Here is a 21,063-nt window from a genome sequence, read left to right as displayed (position 1 = left end):
TGAGCGCTGGTGCTTGGGATTTCTTTGGGCGCTCCCTCCCAGCAGTCCCTCTTGCTCCGCCTACAGTTGCAATGCAGTGTCTCAAGAAGTGACTGACCCGTTGGATTTCAAAGCCAAGGATTGGATTTTACAATGCCGAAGCAGCAGCGGCGGCTGTCATAAACGTCAATAAACTGCATTGTACTCCACCGGATTTTACAAACCCAAGGCTCGTGAAATTCACTCCTTTTTTTTAACCCTTAAAACTTAATAGGGTTTGGACAGGAGGCACCCTTTACAAAACAGCGACAATTATGGATGTGGTGAACATTAACAAAAACAGTTCAGTTCGAATGATTTGGTTTCTTCTAGTTGGTATTCCAAACTGCATCCATGTTAACCAGTTTTATCTGACACAATAACGAATGAGGACGGGGTGCTTTCACATGCACATCTCTAGAAATAAGCTGGTTTTCTTTCTGTACTAAAACAATACATGCGTCCTGTTTAAATGAGAAGGGGTGCATTGGGATATGTACAGTATCAGGATGGTTGATGTCAGACCTGTACCTATCTGCACAACAGTCTGTCCTGTTATTCATCTCTATGAAAACCCAGCTCTGCAGGAAATGGCTGTGTGGGTGTGTGAACATTAACCGGTTTCAATTTTGCTTGGTGTTTACTGTATTGTTGCATAGTTTAGACTTCTGTCTCCCTCACAGTTTAGCTATTACTTGCAGAAGTAGGTGGTTATGACATTGAAGAGATCTGGCTTTATACTGATATTTAAGATATGAACAGTGGCTACTATGAATGCTCCTTTGTCAATGAAGGGGGGGAAAAAACCCCCACACACGCACACACCTGAAGTAAAACGCCTGCTTTATTCATTATACAAAACATTCTGCAATTTGGCAATACAAGTAGAATACAAGTCCGGCTCATGTTGCACATCTTAACCTGTATGTTTGCAATTAAAAAAAACAAAAACAAAAAAAAAGAAAAAAGAAAAAGAAATCCAATTTAACCCTTAACACTAACTTTATTACATTCTTCCATTGTAGCTGCACATCCATGTTCTCTGCACTACTGAACAGGTAAGACTATGAAGCATCACATAGGCCATTCTGTCAATGAAAGACACTTCAATGGAAATGCACAAAACAAACGCTGCCCAAACCCCACGATCTCCTGGAATCACAGAATGAGTGCTGGCTCCCGGGAATCCTCAATATGGCCGGTCTCGGCGGTCTCTGTAATCATCCCTGCAAAGGAAGGGCAAGACACTTCATTCTATAAAGCTGAGCTTGTATAAGGATTTCTTCATTCTACAACATTATACAGCTGAAGAGCCAGTCATTGTTTTTTCCCCCAAAGTTATCAACAGCTTTTCACCCCTCATTTCAGTTTGCAAGGACTGGAATGAGTTTCAAGAATAGTTCAAACTAGAAAGATTTATATCTGAGGTTGCTTTTAGCCACAGGGTCGACGCATTGCTGACTGACATCCGTGCCTGCCAAGTGGCTGCTGAGCTTATGTTTTGATGAATGATAATTATTTTTTTTAACTCCTTATTATTGTGTTTTATTGCCAGGTCGTCGTTGTAAATGAGTATTTGTTCTCAATGGTCTCATCTGGGTAAAAAGGTTTTTACTGATTGATTGATGTAACAAGTAGAAATACACTTGTTTTTATTCCCCATTCTTCCAGTATTTGTATGTGTATACCAACTGCAGTAAACTAAACAATGCCTTGGATCAGCGTAAACGGACCAGCGCCCACAATGAAAAGTAAAACTTACATTCTAAACTGAAGTGCTTACAAGCTTAAACTGAACAACTCAAATAAATAAAAGGCTGATCTGGAACCCAGATTTAGCCAACAGATGTCGGCACTCACTTTGTTTATGTTTATTGGACGTGCTTAAAAGCTTGCAACTTAACTGCTTTAATAGTGTTCTGGATCTTGGATCTATATGATTTTCTAGCAGGTTTCAGGTTTTGTGAAAATGTACTCAAGTTAACTGTGGCAACAGTCAGTAGCATGACTTAAAAAAATCGGAGAAAACATAGAAAGCTACTTCAGCACTTACCTTCCTCCCATCTTCCCTCCAAAGCCTCCACGATCGCCACCACGCCCCCCACGGAATCCACCACGCCCCCTGAACCCGCCCCTGTCTCCTCCATAGCCTCCTCTACCACCACCACGATCTGCAGAGCAAGCACACAGAGCTTCAACACACAGACCAGGCAAGGCTAACTACTCAAACTGATGGATGATTTCACAGACCATCCAGTAGTATCAGTCTAGTTCCAAAGTGCAACCGTTTACACTTATCTTGGACTACTTAAAATCACAGGTCTGTGAAACAAGACATTTAGGATGTTCCAGTCACCGATACTCTTATTCATTCAGGACATACTTGTGTGTAATTTTATATATAAAAATGTATTTAAAATGAAACATGCATACCCCCATAGGCATCTCCTGGTTTAGATGTACTGCACTGGTTGCATTCTGTTCTTCTTGCAAAGTTCATATTACCACAAGACCTGCAAAAAAAACAAACACATTGAGCAAGGTGACATTACACATCCCCATGCTCTGCAACTAAAGGCATCAGCACCTCAACCAATAATCAACCTTGTGTGGAAAAGAATCTTAATGCATAGGTTTCCCCAAGATCACACAAGCAGCGAAAGCTTCTTCAAAAAACAATATAAAGCTTAGATCTCTACTTGATGCATTTCATATTCAACTCCATCCAGGGATTTTGATAAATTAGAAAGCCCATTGCCAGGAGACAAGAAACTCAAAAGGCTGTTCTAAATGGGAGCAATTCGTATTCTAGGTTCACGTACAAAAAATAAGGAGAAAGAAAATGATACTTACGAGTTTGGACACAGCCAGTCTCCGTTCTTCGGCTCTCCACCAGGGCTGGCACCAAAACTCCCACGGCCAAAACCTCTGGATCCTGAAAAAGCACATGTCTCTAAATGGAGAATATCAGCAACATGTACTTCACATTGCTTCTGCAACAAGGGATATTTGTAATACACAACACGGCTGTACTGCAAACCTGAATAAATCAACTGAATATTCTTGTTTGCATTCACCGAGGGGAAGGAAACGATTCAAAAGCAACATTTCTAGTGTTCAGTGTTTAATGTCACCAACAGTTAAGCTCTGATCTTGGCCTTCATTTTGAGCAGGTACCATTCATTAATGTTCTATTAAAAATGGATGTCAAGACCAACTTCATACCTCCACGTCCTCCTCCACCTCTTGCTCCTCCTCGCTGCATAAATTCAGGCCTTCTTGTGGCAAAGGAAACCTTGATTGGTTTGCCATTGAACTCCTTTCCTACGAGAACAGAACGAATTGCAGCACACCATTAACAGCAATATAACACATTCACATATACAACAAAACACAACTACATACCAGAAAAGGTGATTAATGGGAGGCATTAAGAAAATATGTTAACTGTTCCACTTAAGACTAGCATATCTATTTAGGTGGCATAATAGGTTGTTTCTATATGAAAACAAATTTAATGTTGGGAAGCAAACTTACCATCAAACCAATCAATAGCTGCTTTTGCAGATGGTGGATCATCGAAAGACACAGTGGCTTCTCCCTTAAGCCTCCCGGTTGCTTTGTCAGTATACAAGTTGATCATAGGCAGGCCTGTTTTTTTGTTGATCTATGTTGTGAAAAATAAGTTAAAAAGCATTGTTACTTGCCATTCATTGAAATCAGGAATGGGAGACATTAGCTCTCAGTCCAATGAAGACACTGTTCCAACCACATGGTTAATTAATTTACTTTTAGCTGGTAATAAAACAATTGGTGATAAAAGTCTACAAGACTCAAGGCTGTCTACACCGCTGATTTTAATGCACCCCCTTACATTTGCACTTAACAAACGATTAAGAAATTTCCGTATCAGATTACTGCAGTTTTCAAAGTAGAACTCTGAACAAAATCAAAAAATCCAAGTGCCCCATAGTGTGTTGCAGACTTTGAACACAATCTGCTTTTTCTTGCGCTAAGGTTAGTAGCCTACTGTTTCCTGCTTGTTGCTATGTGAAGCATGCAGAGGAATCTAGTGTTATGAACCACTACCGAGGTGGTGAAACCAGTGTGTGTAATCCATATGCATGTAATACAACAAAGTCATCACAGGAATGAAAGTGCATGGAATGCACTGGAGTGCATTTTGCACTGGTTGGCAGATATATCAGAAAATTACAGTACAACACATACTGCCTCCAAGCCATGATCGTGCCAGGCAGGGATCACCCTACAAGGTGCTCTTTGCTGGATAGGGATGTTTTACAAACCTTAATGATGCCGATCTGTTTGAAATATTCAGCCACCTCTTCAGGGTTTACGCTGTCCCCCAGTCCTTGGACAAAGATGGTGTTGTTGTCAGAGTTGTCCTGATCACCACCTACAGATATACAACAAGTAAAATGCCATGTTAGTCCCAAAGAACAAATATAGGACGGTTCATTTACCAAGGAAAAAGCTTACAGTATAGCTTTAAAAGACCACGTCTTCAGGTCAACTAAACCAGCAACTTGAAGCCATATTCAAATGATTATCTCCAATGAGAAACAGAGGAGAATGCATACAAGTAACCTGATCTGTAATCATAAGTTATAACTGTTAAAACTGTTATACAATTATGTACTTGTACAGCTGGTACAAAAAATTACACGTTTATATAGAGTTAAGGACCGAATTATGTATTTGGCAATCACATAACACAAAAGGGACATACAAAAAATTTGCCAGTTCATATGTGAAAACTGTCCACAATGCAGCGCATCTGTCCACTAATGAATATGAAAAGGTACAAAGACTTGGTCCTTATGCTTGTGTCCATAAAAAGCAAAATGTCCACATTAAGTTGAATGCACTATATATAGTAAAAATATTTAAGTTTCAACACCATCCATCCCTGTAAAAAGAAAAGGACTTTGACCTCACCTGAATCAGACCGCTGTGCCAGATCTCTTGAGCCTGCAGAAGAGCAAATGGAAGAAACACCAATTAGCATCTATACTCCATTTACATTTTCATATAAATGCACAGAAATCCATCCCATATCCTCTATATTTTCAAGTTATATTCCTACAAACTGGCTACCTATAGTTAAAGAAAATACATTAAACAGAAGTCGTTTGTGCACCACTGTGTAAATGTTTTCACATAGCTGTGGCAGAAGCCAAACCTTGCAATGCTGGTGTAGTAGCTGTGAAGACTAGTTCAGACCGCAAAGTTTTGTTTGGTCCCCATATTTTTTTCTCCACCTTCGAGGACACAGGTATATTTTTCCACCCATCCTTCTGAATAAATGTCTTAAAATATTGTTGTATTCTTCATGCAAATAGCAATACAATGCTTTTTTCCTTACTTTTCCAGTTAAAAAAAAAAAACACAAAAAACCCAAAAGCATTAAAAACAGAAAAAAAATAAAGTCCAGCTACAGTTATAGATGAAGTGCCTTCCTTTGGGACGCAACTCAGAATATGGTGGCTTTAGAGCTTTTTGGTTATACAGAATTTCCACTGAAACAGTTGTGATGCTCGACACTTACCACCGAAATTTTTGAAGCCACCACGGTCACCACCTCTGCAGAGGAAAAATTGAAGAAATGATGCCTTCCTTTAGGTCACATTTTTGAGCTCAGGGCTCTGTATTTCTACTCTGAATATGTACTACTTGTACGTTCTTGAAAACTAGAAACACCTCTATTTAAATCAAGGAGAAAACTTTTTTCAGGTCCAAGTAGCAAACGTTTGTTCGTTGATTATTCCTGAACCATTTGTAAAAGGCAGACTCATGTATTTATTTAAATCTTTGCAGACGTTTGCTGTGTGTTCAAGTTGCAGACTTCTCCGCATCATAAACACATCTTTACCTTTGCAGAAGCGAAGGAAACTGGACTACTGGGCACAAGCATTATGCAATGCCAATACTTCAAGCCCAAAGCCAAGACATCTCCAACCACAATTTCTTTAGTGGAAAATATGCCAGTTTTGACTGGCAATTGTTGCCTTACTGTTAACATGTAAAATAATGATTATCTATAACAACTATGACTTTCTGCTAACCAGATGTGTGCGCTTCAATAGCTGAGATGGAGAAGTTTAATTTCATTCACTCTGAAACCTGTAGCATAAAACGTAGACCAAGTTAACACAGAAGACATTGAACTCCACAAACAAACAGGACAGCATTTGATCCACATCATTAAAACAGGTGCAGTGGGGAAACTGAGCTGCATGTCACATTTTGTAAAGATATTGTATTGGATAATTTCCCCTTAACGCTAGAATGTCAGTCTTAGATCACTATATTTTACTGGTTAACTAGTTTACTTGCTGAACCAACTGCAAGATCAGACACGCATCCTCAGTGATGAAACCAAGCAAACTGACCCAAGAACCAAAGTATGGCTCAGTTCTTGCTTGAACATGGAGAGGTTAAGACAAAAGGTTCAGATGGCAAATCATCCATTACTACTGGAATTGTTCAAAGCCTGTTGCTCATCCCTGTGGCATCTTGGGTAAAGTAGAACACATTAGGTCATTGCTATTCCTTTATACTGAACAAGGACAAATGGCTTTAAATCGTGTGGTTATTTTAAAAGAAACCAAGTAAACTCACTGGTCTTTTCTTTAGTTGTTTCTCTCAGCATTAATTGGGGGAATAAAAAAATGTTATTTTCTGATTGAAACCATTGACAAGAACCTTTTATTTCATACTGTTAAACTAATGACAAGGATATTCATTTTCAACGAGATCATATTTAATGATGTCGGGTGGTTCCACAGCACATGTATGTGGCAGGTTTATCTTATAATAACCAGTGGTGAAATCTGAATAAAAGGACAATTAAGGACTATAAAAATAAAATAAATAAAAAAAAAGGGGGGGGGGGGGGATGGGATCTGCTCGATCGAAACCTTTTCCAAAAGTAGTTAATGTCTTCTTGTTTTGAAAAACAAAGCAACAAATTGACTTACAAATCCGTCTTCCATCTTCTCATCAGCGTCACGTGGATTAGTTTGCAATGCAAACAGTTTGGTTAAAATCATAATCAAAGTTGTTGGGATTCAAATGTTTATGGAAAAAATAAAACAAATGAAGACATGTACAGCTGCATACAACTCTGCCTGCAATACGACATCTCAGCTCTGCTCACAATCCACTCAATACTCCCCTTGTGGTAATGAAACACACAGAAGGCTCCCAATGAAGCCTTCTGTACCCCGGCCAGGGCTAGAATAGGTGTTTTAGCATTGCCATTTGCAACATCCATTCACGAGTCAGCCAACAGAACAAAATGGAAGTATTTGTGGTATGTGCTGAATGCAGACAGTTCCCACCTTCAGCCACTGACAGTAACCTATTGTTAGCTCAGGAAGGCAGTACCCCCTCTTCTGTTTGTCCCCACCCAGAAATGAGCAAAACCGCTACAATAAGGGAGTTATTCCATAAATTATGAGCAGTCGATACTTGCTTCAGCATCTCCCCGTTCTGTTTACTTCCACAAATGCCTATTCATTGAGATATTAAAAATCGGTATTAGCTACCCCGACTACTACAAGTGTATTGTACGGTTGACTTGTAATCAGGTATAAATGGAGATTAATAAAATAGGTGGGAAACATCAACATGGCATAGCCACAAATCATATGCACGTACAACTTCCAGCATTTCATAAGGCAGTATGGGAAGGATAATGCTGCACGTGTAGGCCCCAGTCTTTTAGTATCCTGCACATTCTTCAATATTCATTAAAAAAGGCTTGGCATGCTGACTGTCCGCAGATTTAACAGCTCTGTTTAAATACCCATCCCGACCACGTGCGGATGTGTTCAGTCTCACGGCATTTCACTGCCCTTCATGCACCTGCAAGCTGTACATTCATATGACCAATATATTACAAGTTGCTGAAGTTGCCTACCTACTTTGTAAAATCACCCTGGGTATGTAATGTGGATGCATGTCACCAACTGAAGTTTAGGATACAATTTGGATAATACCATTTTAAGGACTTCAGTCTTTTAAACTTCAGATGTTGGAGACACACACCTACAAATCCCAGTTTTTCCTTTCTCAACTGCTGAGATTACTCCTTTTAGTCTTGCATTCCTTAAAAGCACCTTATCAATGGGATGTATTTGATTATGCAAGGATCCTTTCAATTTATTAAATGCGCTCAAAGTCACTATATGCGCTCCCTTCCTGTGTCTACACACTGCCTGCATGCAGTCGCTGAAACTTGACATACAGGAGCAATTTTCACTAAAGTCTGTGCACTTAACCTGTGCAGTACTTAACAAGATTGCATTACTGAAAGATTTCTGCTGACCAGGATGTGCCTCTTAAGATGTCAGATCTTGTTTGTGAGGGGTTAACACAATAGTTTTCTATGCCACTCTCCCAATCCTTTAAAGTTGCTTTAATCAAATTTATCTTTTTTTTTTTTATATATTATATATATATATATATATATATATATATATATATATAGGGCGACAGTGTACAGCAAAGTTTTAAAAGTACAGATATTTCAAACGGATTGTCATGCGTGGGAATCCTACATCAGGGCTCAAAATGAATGGCAGCCATGTTGCAATTTGCTGCGAGTGCCCCTCAAAATGTATGTCTATTAACAGACATTATTGCCGCAGTGTCCTTTCAGCTACAGCATCTGGAGATGCCTTAGATCCAATCAACATGATTGCGATTTGCTTGGTTGTCGCATAAGCAGGGGAAAACAAAAAAAACAAATTTAAAAAAATATTGCTAAACTATCATTTCAGGTAAGTTGTTAAGACAGAGGCAATACTATAATTAACTTGAATATGCTTCAATTGCCGTTATCACCTTATTTACCACAACGAAACCAAGTTTTTAAAGTTGCCACTAACAAATAAATCCTTTACGTGTTAATCCTTTGATAAATTGATATTGTTGCATGGCGATACAATAGTCTTTTATGAAATTCCAACAGTAAAATGCATCTTAATTTAAAAAAAACGGTGAGGAAGTTTTTATTGAAAAAACACTGTACCTGTACAGTATTTGCTAATTATTTGCAGGTTTAGGCTTGTAACGTTGGTTGCTTTATCCATACATGTAACACAGCGACTCGGATTGAGATTTCAGAGTTTAGTTTACGTTAACTGAGTAGACTATATGCAATAAAACTGAACAAAAACAGTCCCATGGATTAGTGATAAAAGCCAATGCTTGGCTTCAGAGCAGGGAGCGGTGTCCTCGCAGGCTCCAATCTACAGCTCGGGCCAAAATTTGGCATCACCCTAAAGAATGAACTAATACTGCTTCATACAGTCTAATGAAACCTGTTGAATACTGTCCCGTTTGTAGTTTTCCATAGTTCTCCACGAAAAAATTGACATTTCGAAATCTAACTTGAAATCGTGTACTACAAATGGCTTCTGGTAGACCATTGTAGTTTCTTTGATTACATGATGTTAAATAAAATATTTAAATTATGTTCATATAGTTTAAATAAATAAATCTCAATCCTAAAATTCTCAGTGATGCAAAACTTTGCCATAGCTGTAGGTTGCCGGTTGACAAAAAAAATGAATAAATAAAAGGCCATTTTGGCTTTGCCCTTTTTTGCCAATTAAGAGCTCTGCTAGAACAAATGTCCCCATAATCTCAAAAACTCCCAGCCCTAAACATTATTAAAATTGTAAGCCAGCCACTGCCTTTCAAACTTTTAAAAAGAGCAGTGCTGCGGATTAATTGAAAAATCTCCCATCCTTAACATGTGACACTATGTCCAAAATGTACTGGATGATGTATTAAATAATGCTTTCATTCCAGTAACCTATGTAAATATGAGACTTGATTAATGTTGCCATGCACTGTGATGAGTGGCAGCATTCATTGTTTGTAGTGTATAAACTGAAAAGATGCATCATGTACCTGTAATGGTGAAATGTTTTACGACTTACCCCATACCAGAAGGTGGGCTTCTGCTGTCCCGGTCAAATCCACCTCGCACTCTACCTCTGTACCCATCCGACCTGCCAGAGCTCCCTTCATCTCTCCCATACCTACTCATACTGCCTCGACTGTTCTCTTCACCTAGGAAAGACAAAGTTCATTCTGCGATTAAAACACGAGGCAAACACACTAGTGGAGTGTCAAACTAACAAACAAACAAACTTGCATAACAAGTACCCCCCCCCCCCCATCTAAGGTTATCTTAGATAAGGTAATCAAAGGCTAGTGTAATCCGGGTCTGTGAAAGCAGCCATCAGTGTTGTACTTGTTTGGTCACACCAATGGAATTACCTGAGGGCGCACGTCGGCCGTAGTTGTCGTGGTTAGGCGGTTGACTATAATCTGACTGCTGACCATAAGCAGACTGGGACTTTGCTACATGCCTTTAAAAGAAACAAAACAAAAAACATTACCTATAAATCCATTGCATAGATTTTAGTCTTCATGCTAATCAGGTAACAAAAGCCTAAAATTAGATTTTGCTTTCCAAAAATTAACTAACTTAGCACAGGTGTACGAGCAAGGCTGTATCTGAAGATATAGCAATCAAAAGGAAAAAAATCCAGGAGGAATGATGCATTTCTGGACTTATTCTTTGACAGATGAAATAGTAGCCATGTTAGTCCAGAGATGATAGACAAAGAGAAGGAGAGCGATACCTTTTATTGGACTAACTAAACAAAAATGAATCACAAGCTTTCAAGACCTCAAAAAGGTCTCCTTCAGGTGAAAGTAGGAAAGAGATTGATGTTTACAGTTAGTCCAATAAAAGGTATCACATCTCCTTCTCTTTGTCTATGGATTTATTGTGAAACTGTTTGGTAATCCACTGAAAATTTCCTGCCATGTGCAAAATTGCTCTTGTGGGAGTCATTGCCATTGCTTAGCTAGACATTATGATGTATTACATACTCAATGAAATTGTAACTGTACTGAACGTCCTTTCACATGCCACCTGTTTTGGTAAGGTGACCTGGTAAAGAATTGGAGAGAAGCAGATGCGTCTTTACAGAAGATATAGAACTGAATCAAGGTGCTACCAAAGCAAACATCAGATAGATAGATAGAGCAAATGGAAAACCATAGAAAATGAAAATCCACGGAAAGGCCACTGCTTCCCACCAGAAGCAGCTACAGAAGTTGGGGGAAAGCGTTGGCGCAATCGGACCCTCTTTTGCTCCAAATTGGTTATTATTCCTCCTCTCATAACTGGCCGGACAACTCCCAACAAGTCATCAATTAACATACAGCAGAGGACTTACTATTGTAAGGGGTGAAAGACATGCGTGGCGCAATATCGTGTGGCACTGCTTAGTATTTAGCCACCAATAATTGCATCCATTGCTTTTGCATGGTGTTGGATAGACAGCTAGCCCTGCCGGGTCGCCCAAATCAAATCCTGAGCGATTTGTGCCCGCTGGTATTGCATGTGCATTCACCAATCACAGCAAAGCACTGAGGATGTGTATACCAACAATGATGAATTATAAATTTAAAAACAAATTCACCCTATACAAACATGATGAAAGGTGTGCATCCCATAATATACTGTAGTGCATCTGTGAGTCCCATAGTACACTGTAGTGCATCTGTGAGTCCCATAGTACACTGTATCACATCTGAGTCCCATAGTATACTGTATCGCATCTGTGAGTCCCATAGTACACTGTATCGCATCTGTGAGTCCCATAGTATACTGCAGTGCATCTGTGAGTCCCATAGTACACTGTATCACATCCGAGTCCCATAGTACACTGTATCGCATCTGTGTGTCCCATAGTACGCTGTAGTGCATCTGTGAGTCCCATAGTACACTGTAGTGCATCTGCGAGTCCCATAGTACACTGTATCGCATCTGTGTCCCATAGTATACTGTATCGCATCTGTGTGTCCCATAGTACGCTGTAGTGCATCTGTGAGTCCCATAGTTGGCATCCAGCTATCTCGTAAAAATACCCAGCGTATCACCCCACACCCGTCTGTTTGCCCCTTCATGCACAAACTCCTGACCATTTTATCAAAATAATGAAACTTGGGTAGTTCAGAAAGCTAGCACTGGGTGCCTTGGCAAATACAGCACAAGAGCAGTGCCACATCAATGCCAGAATTAATGATAATGAAAAGGTAAGGATTTAACAATTAGTGGTCAGTTTGGTTAATTTCTGAATTGGGGATATAAATCAAATTGAAAGCTTATTGCACATTAACAGCAAGGACCAATAAAGCATAGTTGCAGGCTTTTGAAAATCAACCGCATGTGGTACCATTCTGAATCCAAGCTGGGAGAATGCATTCAACTGCATCCACAAATAGTGAAGAATTTAATTGGCAAGAATGTGGCCTCCCACCATGCTGGGTGCTACATACATTAACAAGCAAGGCTTTTAAACGGTCACGTTTAAAAAGAGTAACACTTGCTTTCTTTTGCATAAACCTTCTCAACAAAAGGAACATTTCAGACGCTGCCTACAAATACTGAAATTGTACGATAACAAATATTCCATATACGCTCGAGTGTTTATTCTTAAACACAGAAACCACCAGCCTTAGTAACGGATCATTTTCAAACTGAACATGTGCAACAGATTTTTCTATGTACGTTTCATTTTACCATCTCTCTACTAAAGTGTTTTTTATTTTATAAATACAGCGATTCAAGGATCCAAAGTGGTTTGAGCATTGTTTTCTGTTCCACTTCTGGCACCAAAGCATGTTTAGCTTTTACCTCCAGTCCATCTTACCCTGCTGGTGCCTCTGTGCTCTGCTGTCCGTAGCCTCCATAAGCTTGCGGTTGTGGTGGTTGTCCATAACCAGCCTGACTCCCATAGCTTGATGTACAACTCTGTGCTGTCTGACCATAACTTTCAGCTAACATTTAAGGGGGGAAAAATAGGTAATCAAGTACTGTTCAGTTTTAAGCATAAGGTTTATTAATAAAGCAAATGTTAAACTAATTCATTTCATAAGTTCATAAATTCACACGTACCTGGCTGTGCCTGTGCATAGTTTCCGCCATAACCCGCATAGCTTTGTCCATACGAAGCTGATGCATCAGCAGCTTGGCCATAGCCCTGAAATACAAAAACAAAATATTAAATCAATGGGTAACCCCGGAACTGTGCAACATATTGTTATCATTAACCACCCATTTTATATTACTTAATCTGCAACAACTCACCTGTGTACTCTGCTGGTAGCCTTGGCTTGCGGGTGCACCATAAGCTGCATAGCTGAAAAGAAAGAAAATGTCTATTAGCTTAGTACAACTAGTTACCTAACCTTACACAAACAGCGACCTGATATTTCATTACCAGGAGCACACTGCATGTCTGTCTGAATGCTTCTACATGAGGTTTAATTGAGTTTATCAACCTTCCCAATAAATGCAACATTTAAATACAACTGTTAATGAATTAAAACACATCTTACAGGCCTGCCATTAGTTTCTGTACAAATACACTGTTGGTCACTGTCCTCAAAGGGGTCTGAAACCCAATCCTAAATAAGAGTATTTGATCAAGTGTCTGGATACCTAATATTCCTATATTCTGTTATAATACTCAATAGAACACCCTCACACAAATACCGGATTTTAGCGCAAAACTACTCCTATGGGGACTGACTAAAACGAATGACAAAACGGAATGCCCAATGACTACAATGGGGAAAGAAGGAATGCCCTTCTTTCACGATTGACATCCTATATCTCAAAATCATTTTTTTTTATTTTTAAGAAACAATATCCGGCATTTTAAGACTCCTGTTAGGGATTTCGAGATATAGGCTGTCACTCCTAGTTTTGCTATTTCTTTAGTGTTTTTTCGGTATTCCAGGCCTGTCATTCCATGCCATTCCACTTTTATTTTAAACATTAGTTTATTTTTAAGAATCAACATTTGGGATTTTGAGATATAGGCTGTCAATCCTGTTGTCAAGGGGCATTTCGTTTTAGTCTGTCCCCACCCAAATGAACAAAATTTGGTTTCGAGGATGCAACCTTTGTTTTCGTATGCGGGGGCGGGGTGAATGCTAACATAACAACTAATTGATATGAAACAAGTTGAGCTTGCATTAAATTAATCTTAGGGAAGGCTACATTCAACCAACATGAATTCAGCAGGTGTTTACTCAAGAAAACTATACATACCTCTGCTGCGGAGCTCCAGGCTGACCGTAACCAGAACCTTAAAAAAAAAATTACATTTGAGAGTACCAGTATTGTACAACTACAACAAACTAAAGAGATTCAAATATATCAGAAATGTGGCCGCCGATAATGCACCGGTCTCGGCAATCACTTCGAAACGCATTTCTCCGTTGTTTACACTCTTTCTAACTAGGTACTGGCCATTTTAAATAAGGTTACAGTCCACGTTAGAAATCTGCGTGTTATTTTTTAGCAGGAAGAGAATGGTTTAAGGCCCAAGCGCTGAGCATGCATTAAAAAATGGCGGACTAATGTTCTAAAAACGAATTGTAACCTGCGTCACACCGACTGCAAAACCCCGACAGAAACGGTCGGGTTTTATACATAAACAATACAAAAAAAATACACAAATATTAAATGTAATCTTCATAATTACAATACTAATTAAAAATAAAAACTTAGACGGAAGTTTCCCCGGCCGAAGTAACCAAGCGGGAAGATAGTGGAGCGGAATCACACACCACACATAAATACACTGCATTGCACATTAAAATTATTTACATAATTCGTTTACGAATGTTCGAACATAAAGCCTTACCCGAAGACATTTTTCAATAAAAAAAAAACTGCACTTTCTTTTTCGTCTTCTGCACAATTTAAAAACACAACTACCGCTGCAGTAACACAATGCAGCGTTTATCAACTTCGACCTGCTGCTGGGAACTACCATCTCCTGCTTCAGAGGGGGGTAATTCCTATAACAAATGTGTTTACATAGATTAAAAAAAAAAATTAAAAAAATGAAACTGAATATCACAGAGCCTTAGCATACCGTATATTATATTTATATATTCGTTTTTAGTGTATATTAACCTATTCCGTTTTTTTTTATAAACATACACATGTTTGTGTATGTGGTACATTCCATATGCCCCACTTTTTCATCAGGCCACGTGATGTGGTAGAAATACGCGCTAGGGGGAAATATGACAGAACAAATCATAAACATACAGTATATAAAATCCGTACATGGCCCAATTGTTCAACTTTACAATTTTTTGGATGTGGTTTGTTTATTTCTTTGCTTTGCTTGTGCGGTAAAATAATTCGTAGTTTTATTTGAATGGCAATATAGATATTCAAAATAACTACATACAAGTTCATATTAATACCACTTTGAAATCCATTGAATGTACTAGTTTATTATGGTCAGAGGTGTTAATATTGATCTGGTTTCAAGTGACTGTAATTCAATATTACTGTAATTAATCCAGCCACGGTTAGGTTTCTATGGCAACTTGAGTGATGGCGGCGGTGGCGCTGCGGGCGGGTCCACAACGCGGAAGTGGGAAGTGAAAATTGAAGAAAGAAACCAAACGGAGTAAATATTTCGTAGTACACTGTAGTAGTTTAGTATGCGGTGCGTATGTGGTTAAATACGAAAGCATGTTGGCCAAATGTAACTAATCAATATCGATAACATTTATCTGATGATTTTAAAACAATTACAATGGCGGTGGACAAACATGATCTAAAACGCGATGTTTTCCAGAAGGTGAAAAGTTTTCTACCTGTATTTGAGATAACAAGTGCTACTGTTATAATAATTGTGATATCAATCGCTTTATTCCTCACCACCGCCTGCTTTAATATTGATCCAGATGTTTTTGGTTTGGAGCCCACGGATGTAGCGAGTTTGCATGGTAAGGTTATTGCATTTGTAATTTTTCTGGTGCTGTGTTAACCCAGGCTTTTCTTTTGGCTAGCTGAACGTATCTCCTTTTCTTTAGGGTTAGGGCTATGTCATTGAATACATTCTAAATCAATATTTCTTCACAGAAAAAAGCAAAATGAAATCCTTCGTTTTGCTACAAACTGTTGCGTCCTATTATTTTGAGCACAGTCAAGTTAGACGTGCCCCTAATCAGACCAGTGACATTACACGCTGGCTAGGAATCTCAACACATAGACAATGGAGCTTTATCATCACTGGGTAGTGAGGATAAAGTTTTGATTATTTTATATTGAGACTTAACTTTTACGGTTAACAAAATTAGAGTAAGCTATCATAACAATACAAAGAGAAAATGTAGAAGTAGATGCCAGTTGAAAATGCTCCAGAAGATTACAAAGTAGCCTGTCCTCAAATGAGGACAATGGCATTCATGGGTTAAATGGTAGCTATGAAACAAGGTGTGTAGCGCATTGACTCCTCTTTCTGTTGGCTTCTTCACAGTGTACAAGCTGCTGACCTACACGTTGTCCCACGCAGATCTGCCCTCGCTCCTGTGTAACATCGCTATCCTCTGGTACTTTGGCAGTGGGTTGGAGAAGAACGTGGGCACAGTCAAGTACTGCTACCTCTTTGTTGTGTTCTCTGTTGCGTCGGGATTGCTCTGCTTGCTTCTGGTCTACATCGTGTACGGTGTGGAAGGCACTGAAGACATCAGTGGGTTTACACCCGTGGTGTTTGCCATGATTGGCATGACCAGTACCCGGTCCAAGATCAGACGTGCCTTGCTGTTCGGGGTCAGTATCCCCATAGTCCTGGCGCCCTGGGTTCTCCTGCTCATTGCGTTTGTTGTGCCCAGGACGGTGTTTCTCTGTAATGTCAGTGGGATTGTGGTGGGCGAGATCTGTATCCTTTTCAATGAATCATTACGTTTGCCTGCCTACCCGTCGGTTCTGCATGCAGTCTGTAAAACTGTACAATAATCTGTCAGATTACACTAACTCTATGTGTCCCGTTTTTGTGTACCAGTAATTCCCATTTATAAATTCTTGCATCCAGTATTCCAATGATGGTGTAGTTGATCTACATTCTTCCTACAGCCACATTTGAAGCTCCTGAAGCTTCTCTTGAGTAGAGCTTGTATGACAAACCATTCAGTCTAATACGATTTACAGCAGAATTTTTTGAAATTGCAATTCCAATGCTATTTTGTGCAATTACAATTAATTACAATGATGCTGCAGTAATTACAATTAGAATTACAATAAAAAGTGACATAAACACCTCCACACATTAACCTGTTTACTCTATTCTAAATAACCAGCAATAATCACAAACATACTACAGAACTTATTATTTCAAACAAATGGAGTCACCAAAAGCGGTTGAAAATACAAGAATAATGATGGAATGACACATAAATGCAGAACTGAACTTCAATCAATCAATTATATGGTATAGTTACAGTTACAATTATGCAGGCGTGCCAAGGTTCAACTCCAATCACAGTAACATTGTAATTGCAATTAATTACAAATTGCACAATTACAGTGGGAATTACCCGCAGATCTGATAACTAGACAGAAAAGCTTTGTGAACAGGGCTGTTGTGATTTATGAAATGCTGTTGTTATTTGTTTAGCTCTCTGCTCCCTGCTGAGCCAGTCTTTCTTTAACCTGCTGACACTGAACACAGACGGCGTGGGGTTGTGTTTCATCCTGGATTTATCAGAGTCCAGAGCGTCGATCTTGGATAAGAAGCGTCCCTTCAGGCTGCTGCGGAAGCTCAGAGGAGCTGTGTATGTGCCAGCGTCAGTGACGGAGAGGAGGGCCGCGCTGCTCAAGAAGTAAGGATCTTTTTAATGTCCTTTTTTTAAGCACAACTGCCATAGACAGAATATATTTATATTACAATTGGCCAAGCCAGTAATTTTGGTATTGAGCAATTGTGGCAGGTGTTGTCGAGATTAGATATGTCAGTGTGGAATGTGTCTTACACACACTGTTAGAAATGTTTTCTTTACACGATTTTAATGAGTGACATGCTTTGCAGCCAGTCAGCTGCTTTGACAGAGAAGGCACTGCTGAGGGGAAAAGACTAATGAAGTGTAAGACATAATAAGGGAGGACTTTCTTTAACTAGAGTAGTACCAGCTGTCATGTTTTCATGTCCAGCCGTATTATGCAGCACATTGAGTTGTATATGGCTCCAGAGCCATCCGTTGGACAGCCCTAATTTAGACCAAGCCCTGGTTTTAATCTGAAATCCCATCGGCGCTACAAATTTAGATTTAGGGGAGAGTAAAAACTTCCCAAACTCTTCTTGTTATTCCAATATCATGTATTATTTTTCCACTGCAGATACAATCCACCCCCGGGCTCCTATCCAACCCAAGCCTACGTCCCGGTGCAAGATACTCAAAATCAAGACCCCTATTCCCGGGTCTATGGCAACTGGGGGAGTCATTCTCACAACTATGGGAACTATGGGGGCTGGCCCTCCCCTGGGCATGGGCACAGTCACACAGCTGCCCACCAGTGCAGCAGCCACACACCGCCTGGCATCCAGTCAAATGAAATGAATTCCAGCTGGCCTGCAGCCTTCCCTGGGTACTATAGCAGTTACACACCAGGAAGTCCAGTGAACTTGCCAGCAGACCCAGCACTGATACACACTCTCAGTGGGGCCCGTCCCCAAGTGGATTCCAATGGGAGCGGTGCTGATATGACATCACGGGTGCCAGGAGGGACAGCTGTGGGGGTGGTCTCAAGTGCATAGGTTTACACAGACCTTGTTTCTCCTTTAATGGAACTACCACAGGGTATATTTGTAGAACTTGTCTATATTTTTAAATCCTATGTAAGACCACAGTTGCCAAGTGCCATCTTTAAACAATGCCAGTCTTCAGTATGTTGTTCAGCATTGTGAGATGTGATTCATATTAAAAGATGATATTGTTCAAAGATGGCGCTCACATTAAAAGATTGATGCAATATAAAAAAATGATCTTAACATTAGCAAAATTGCACAAAGGATTCGATACACATGGAAAAAAAGAATGATGTGACAGTAGACAAGTTCATTTTTGCAAATATATTTTATGGTAGTTCCACTTTTTTGGTATTATACTGTTAAATTGTCAATATATGTGCCTGTGCTCTTCGAAATAGGGCCCCCTGTCCTTGTTTGTGAAGTTCAGACACCATGGCCTTTTGTAAGCTGTGTTCCTTGCATCTGTTGCTGGAAGGATGAAGCGCCACATCTTAAAGGCAGTTGCCAAAAGGAACTTTTTGTTATGAAATAAAGACGGAATGGGATTGGTTCAGTTTTAAGGGTGTGTTTTTTTTGCCTCTTCCAAAAAAAAATTAAAAATCCAATCAGATTCCTTAAGTGACTGTAGCTGAAAGAAATATTCTATAACTCTTAGCTGTTTATTTTACATACAGTAGATCCCAAATGTGCAGTTTTGAAAGAAACACATATAGCAAAGGTGTATTTTCATTTTAAAACATGATATCTGGTACTACACTAGGTTAAATGAATCCCTCACTTTCCATGCCTTACTCTCAGTGGATCTGTCACTTCCTAGGTCATTTCACCTGTGCAGTGTCTTTTGGAGCAAAGCATGTCAGTCAATAGGGGAAGCAGCTGGTTGGCTAATGACAGGAAAGATGCTGTTGAAGGGATGCGGACCATTTCAACCTCCAGGTTTAATGATCAAGGAAGTGTAACACTAACTGAAAGCATGGCTTGCAAACAGATTTCTTTAACCTAGTGTAGTACCAGAGATCATGTTTTCAAATTGTAAAAAGGTACAGGTAAGGTTGAAGTGATTATTTTGTCACTGTAACACATTCATCTCAGGACACACAAGTGTTTTTTTACAGGTAAGACCATAAGTTACCAAGTCAAGTAGATAAATATTTTGACCGATTTTTTGATCAGACGTTGGAAAAAAATAGCGTGCTGTCTTGTGATTCTCAACAACAAAGACAACATTGTAAACCGGCTTCATTTCAACCAGCTAAGTGGGGTTTGTGTAATAGTTTCTGAACCATGTGCGAGCGCCAAGTGAAATAAAACTGAAGCTGACGTTTGTCTCAGAGCTGTGTGAACACCACTGACTTTCTGGAGCACTGCCAAGTACCTGGGGTGTGAACTACAGGGCTGGCTTCATCTGAACAGTTCACACTGCCGTTCTTCCAGGGAAGCAAGGACTGCAAGAAGCAGCACAGCCCTGTCATGTAGACTCATGAAGTGAAACGCAGTGCTCTAAAATTCCTCTCCGCTGTGTCTATGAATCATTGCTTCAGTTTTATTATTCCCCAAATTAGTAAAATAATACACAAACATACGTGCTTCATTAAGGATATTTAATTACCCAATATAATATTCATAATTCTGGGTGTTTAACCCTGATTCCAGTACAAAAACAACAAAACACAGTGTAATTCTAATGTACCTGACGTAAACAAAGCAAAACTTTACATTCAGCGTGTCCAGTAATCCTGTAAAAAGTGCCAAGCCCAAATGATCTCTAAGGGACCAAAAATGCTGTGCTATTGGATTCAAAACATTACAGCTTTAGAAATATTTATGCTTTAGAAATATTTCAGCTCATGATACCTTTTAGATGGAGAAGGAAATATATATTTTAACCCTTTCCTGCATGGCGATCTCATATGAGGGCAGAGAAGAAAACTGTCTTCTAGTCTTAATATAGAAGATGCAAATGCATGACAGCCTCATATGAGGATTTTTTTTCTCATATAAAGCAATACAAAAAAAATAGCAAACATTTTCAATGCAAAATATATTTATGTTGTCAAAACTTGTCAAATACTTTTTTCCAGCTGTTTTTAAATATATTTATTGCATGAAAGGGTTAATGTGCATCTATGAAGAGATTATTTGAATCGCTACAGCACTACGCCACACTATAAATTCACTTCCTTCCTGTGCAGGAGGTATTAGAACCCAACCTAAAGAACTGTGTGCAGCCAAGCTCAGGGGGGAGTGATAAACGGTGTCTGGAAAAATAATAAAAAAAATAATAAAAGAAATAAAGGTTATAAAGCTGAGTAAGAAAGTGATTTGGAAAGCTTTTGAGTTGTGAATATCAGACAGCTGTTTTCAGAGA

At 39.3% G+C, this 21,063-nt stretch overlaps 2 protein-coding genes across 4 annotated transcripts; one reads left to right on the top strand and one right to left on the bottom strand.

Moving 5' to 3' along the window:
- Positions 1-844: 844 nt before the first annotated feature.
- LOC117430575 (TATA-binding protein-associated factor 2N-like) lies at positions 845-14,933 on the bottom strand. Of its 2 annotated transcripts, none has more exons than XM_034050742.3 (16): positions 14,790-14,933; positions 14,192-14,228; positions 13,223-13,274; positions 13,031-13,115; positions 12,786-12,912; positions 10,336-10,427; positions 9,993-10,125; positions 5,588-5,622; positions 4,978-5,010; positions 4,326-4,435; positions 3,556-3,685; positions 3,244-3,342; positions 2,872-2,971; positions 2,452-2,531; positions 2,072-2,189; positions 845-1,244 (listed from the first exon to the last, which is right to left on the bottom strand). In XM_034050742.3, the coding sequence occupies exons 1-16, from the start codon at positions 14,797-14,799 to the stop codon at positions 1,208-1,210; spliced, it is 1,278 nt and encodes a 425-aa protein (XP_033906633.2). In that variant the 5' UTR covers positions 14,800-14,933; the 3' UTR covers positions 845-1,207. The 2 variants fall into 2 exon arrangements, with proteins under 2 accessions (XP_033906633.2, XP_033906634.2); XM_034050743.3 differs by having other exon boundaries at positions 2,872-2,953.
- A 253-nt stretch (positions 14,934-15,186) lies between these two features.
- Positions 15,187-19,255, top strand: LOC117430485 (rhomboid domain-containing protein 2-like). 2 transcript variants are annotated; one of them, XM_034050548.3, is made up of 4 exons: positions 15,187-15,572; positions 16,428-16,829; positions 17,619-17,769; positions 18,284-19,255. In XM_034050548.3, coding segments are annotated over exons 1-4 (972 nt in total). In that variant the 5' UTR covers positions 15,187-15,571; the 3' UTR covers positions 18,702-19,255. The 2 variants fall into 2 exon arrangements, with proteins under 2 accessions (XP_033906439.3, XP_033906438.3); XM_034050547.3 differs by having other exon boundaries at positions 15,189-15,894.
- Positions 19,256-21,063: the final 1,808 nt, after the last annotated feature.

This window comes from Acipenser ruthenus, chromosome 26, assembly GCF_902713425.1.
Source record: "Acipenser ruthenus chromosome 26, fAciRut3.2 maternal haplotype, whole genome shotgun sequence".
Lineage (NCBI taxonomy): Eukaryota > Metazoa > Chordata > Actinopteri > Acipenseriformes > Acipenseridae > Acipenser > Acipenser ruthenus.
This window is presented reverse-complemented; position numbering and strand designations above follow the sequence as displayed.

Excerpts from the sequence above, each read along its gene's own strand:
- LOC117430485 (XM_034050547.3), top strand. The coding sequence starts at position 15,702 with ATGGCGGTGGACAAACATGATCTAAAACGCGATGTTTTCCAGAAGGTG. Across the intron at positions 15,895-16,427 it reads GGATGTAGCGAGTTTGCATG|TGTACAAGCTGCTGACCTAC; the intron begins GTAAGGTTATTG and ends GCTTCTTCACAG. Across the intron at positions 16,830-17,618 it reads GATTGTGGTGGGCGAGATCT|ACGGCGTGGGGTTGTGTTTC; the intron begins GTATCCTTTTCA and ends CACTGAACACAG.
- LOC117430575 (XM_034050742.3), bottom strand. Across the intron at positions 10,428-12,785 it reads AGCACAGAGGCACCAGCAGG|GCATGTAGCAAAGTCCCAGT; the intron begins GTAAGATGGACT and ends TTTCTTTTAAAG. Across the intron at positions 2,972-3,243 it reads AGGTGGAGGAGGACGTGGAG|AGACATGTGCTTTTTCAGGA; the intron begins GTATGAAGTTGG and ends TTCTCCATTTAG.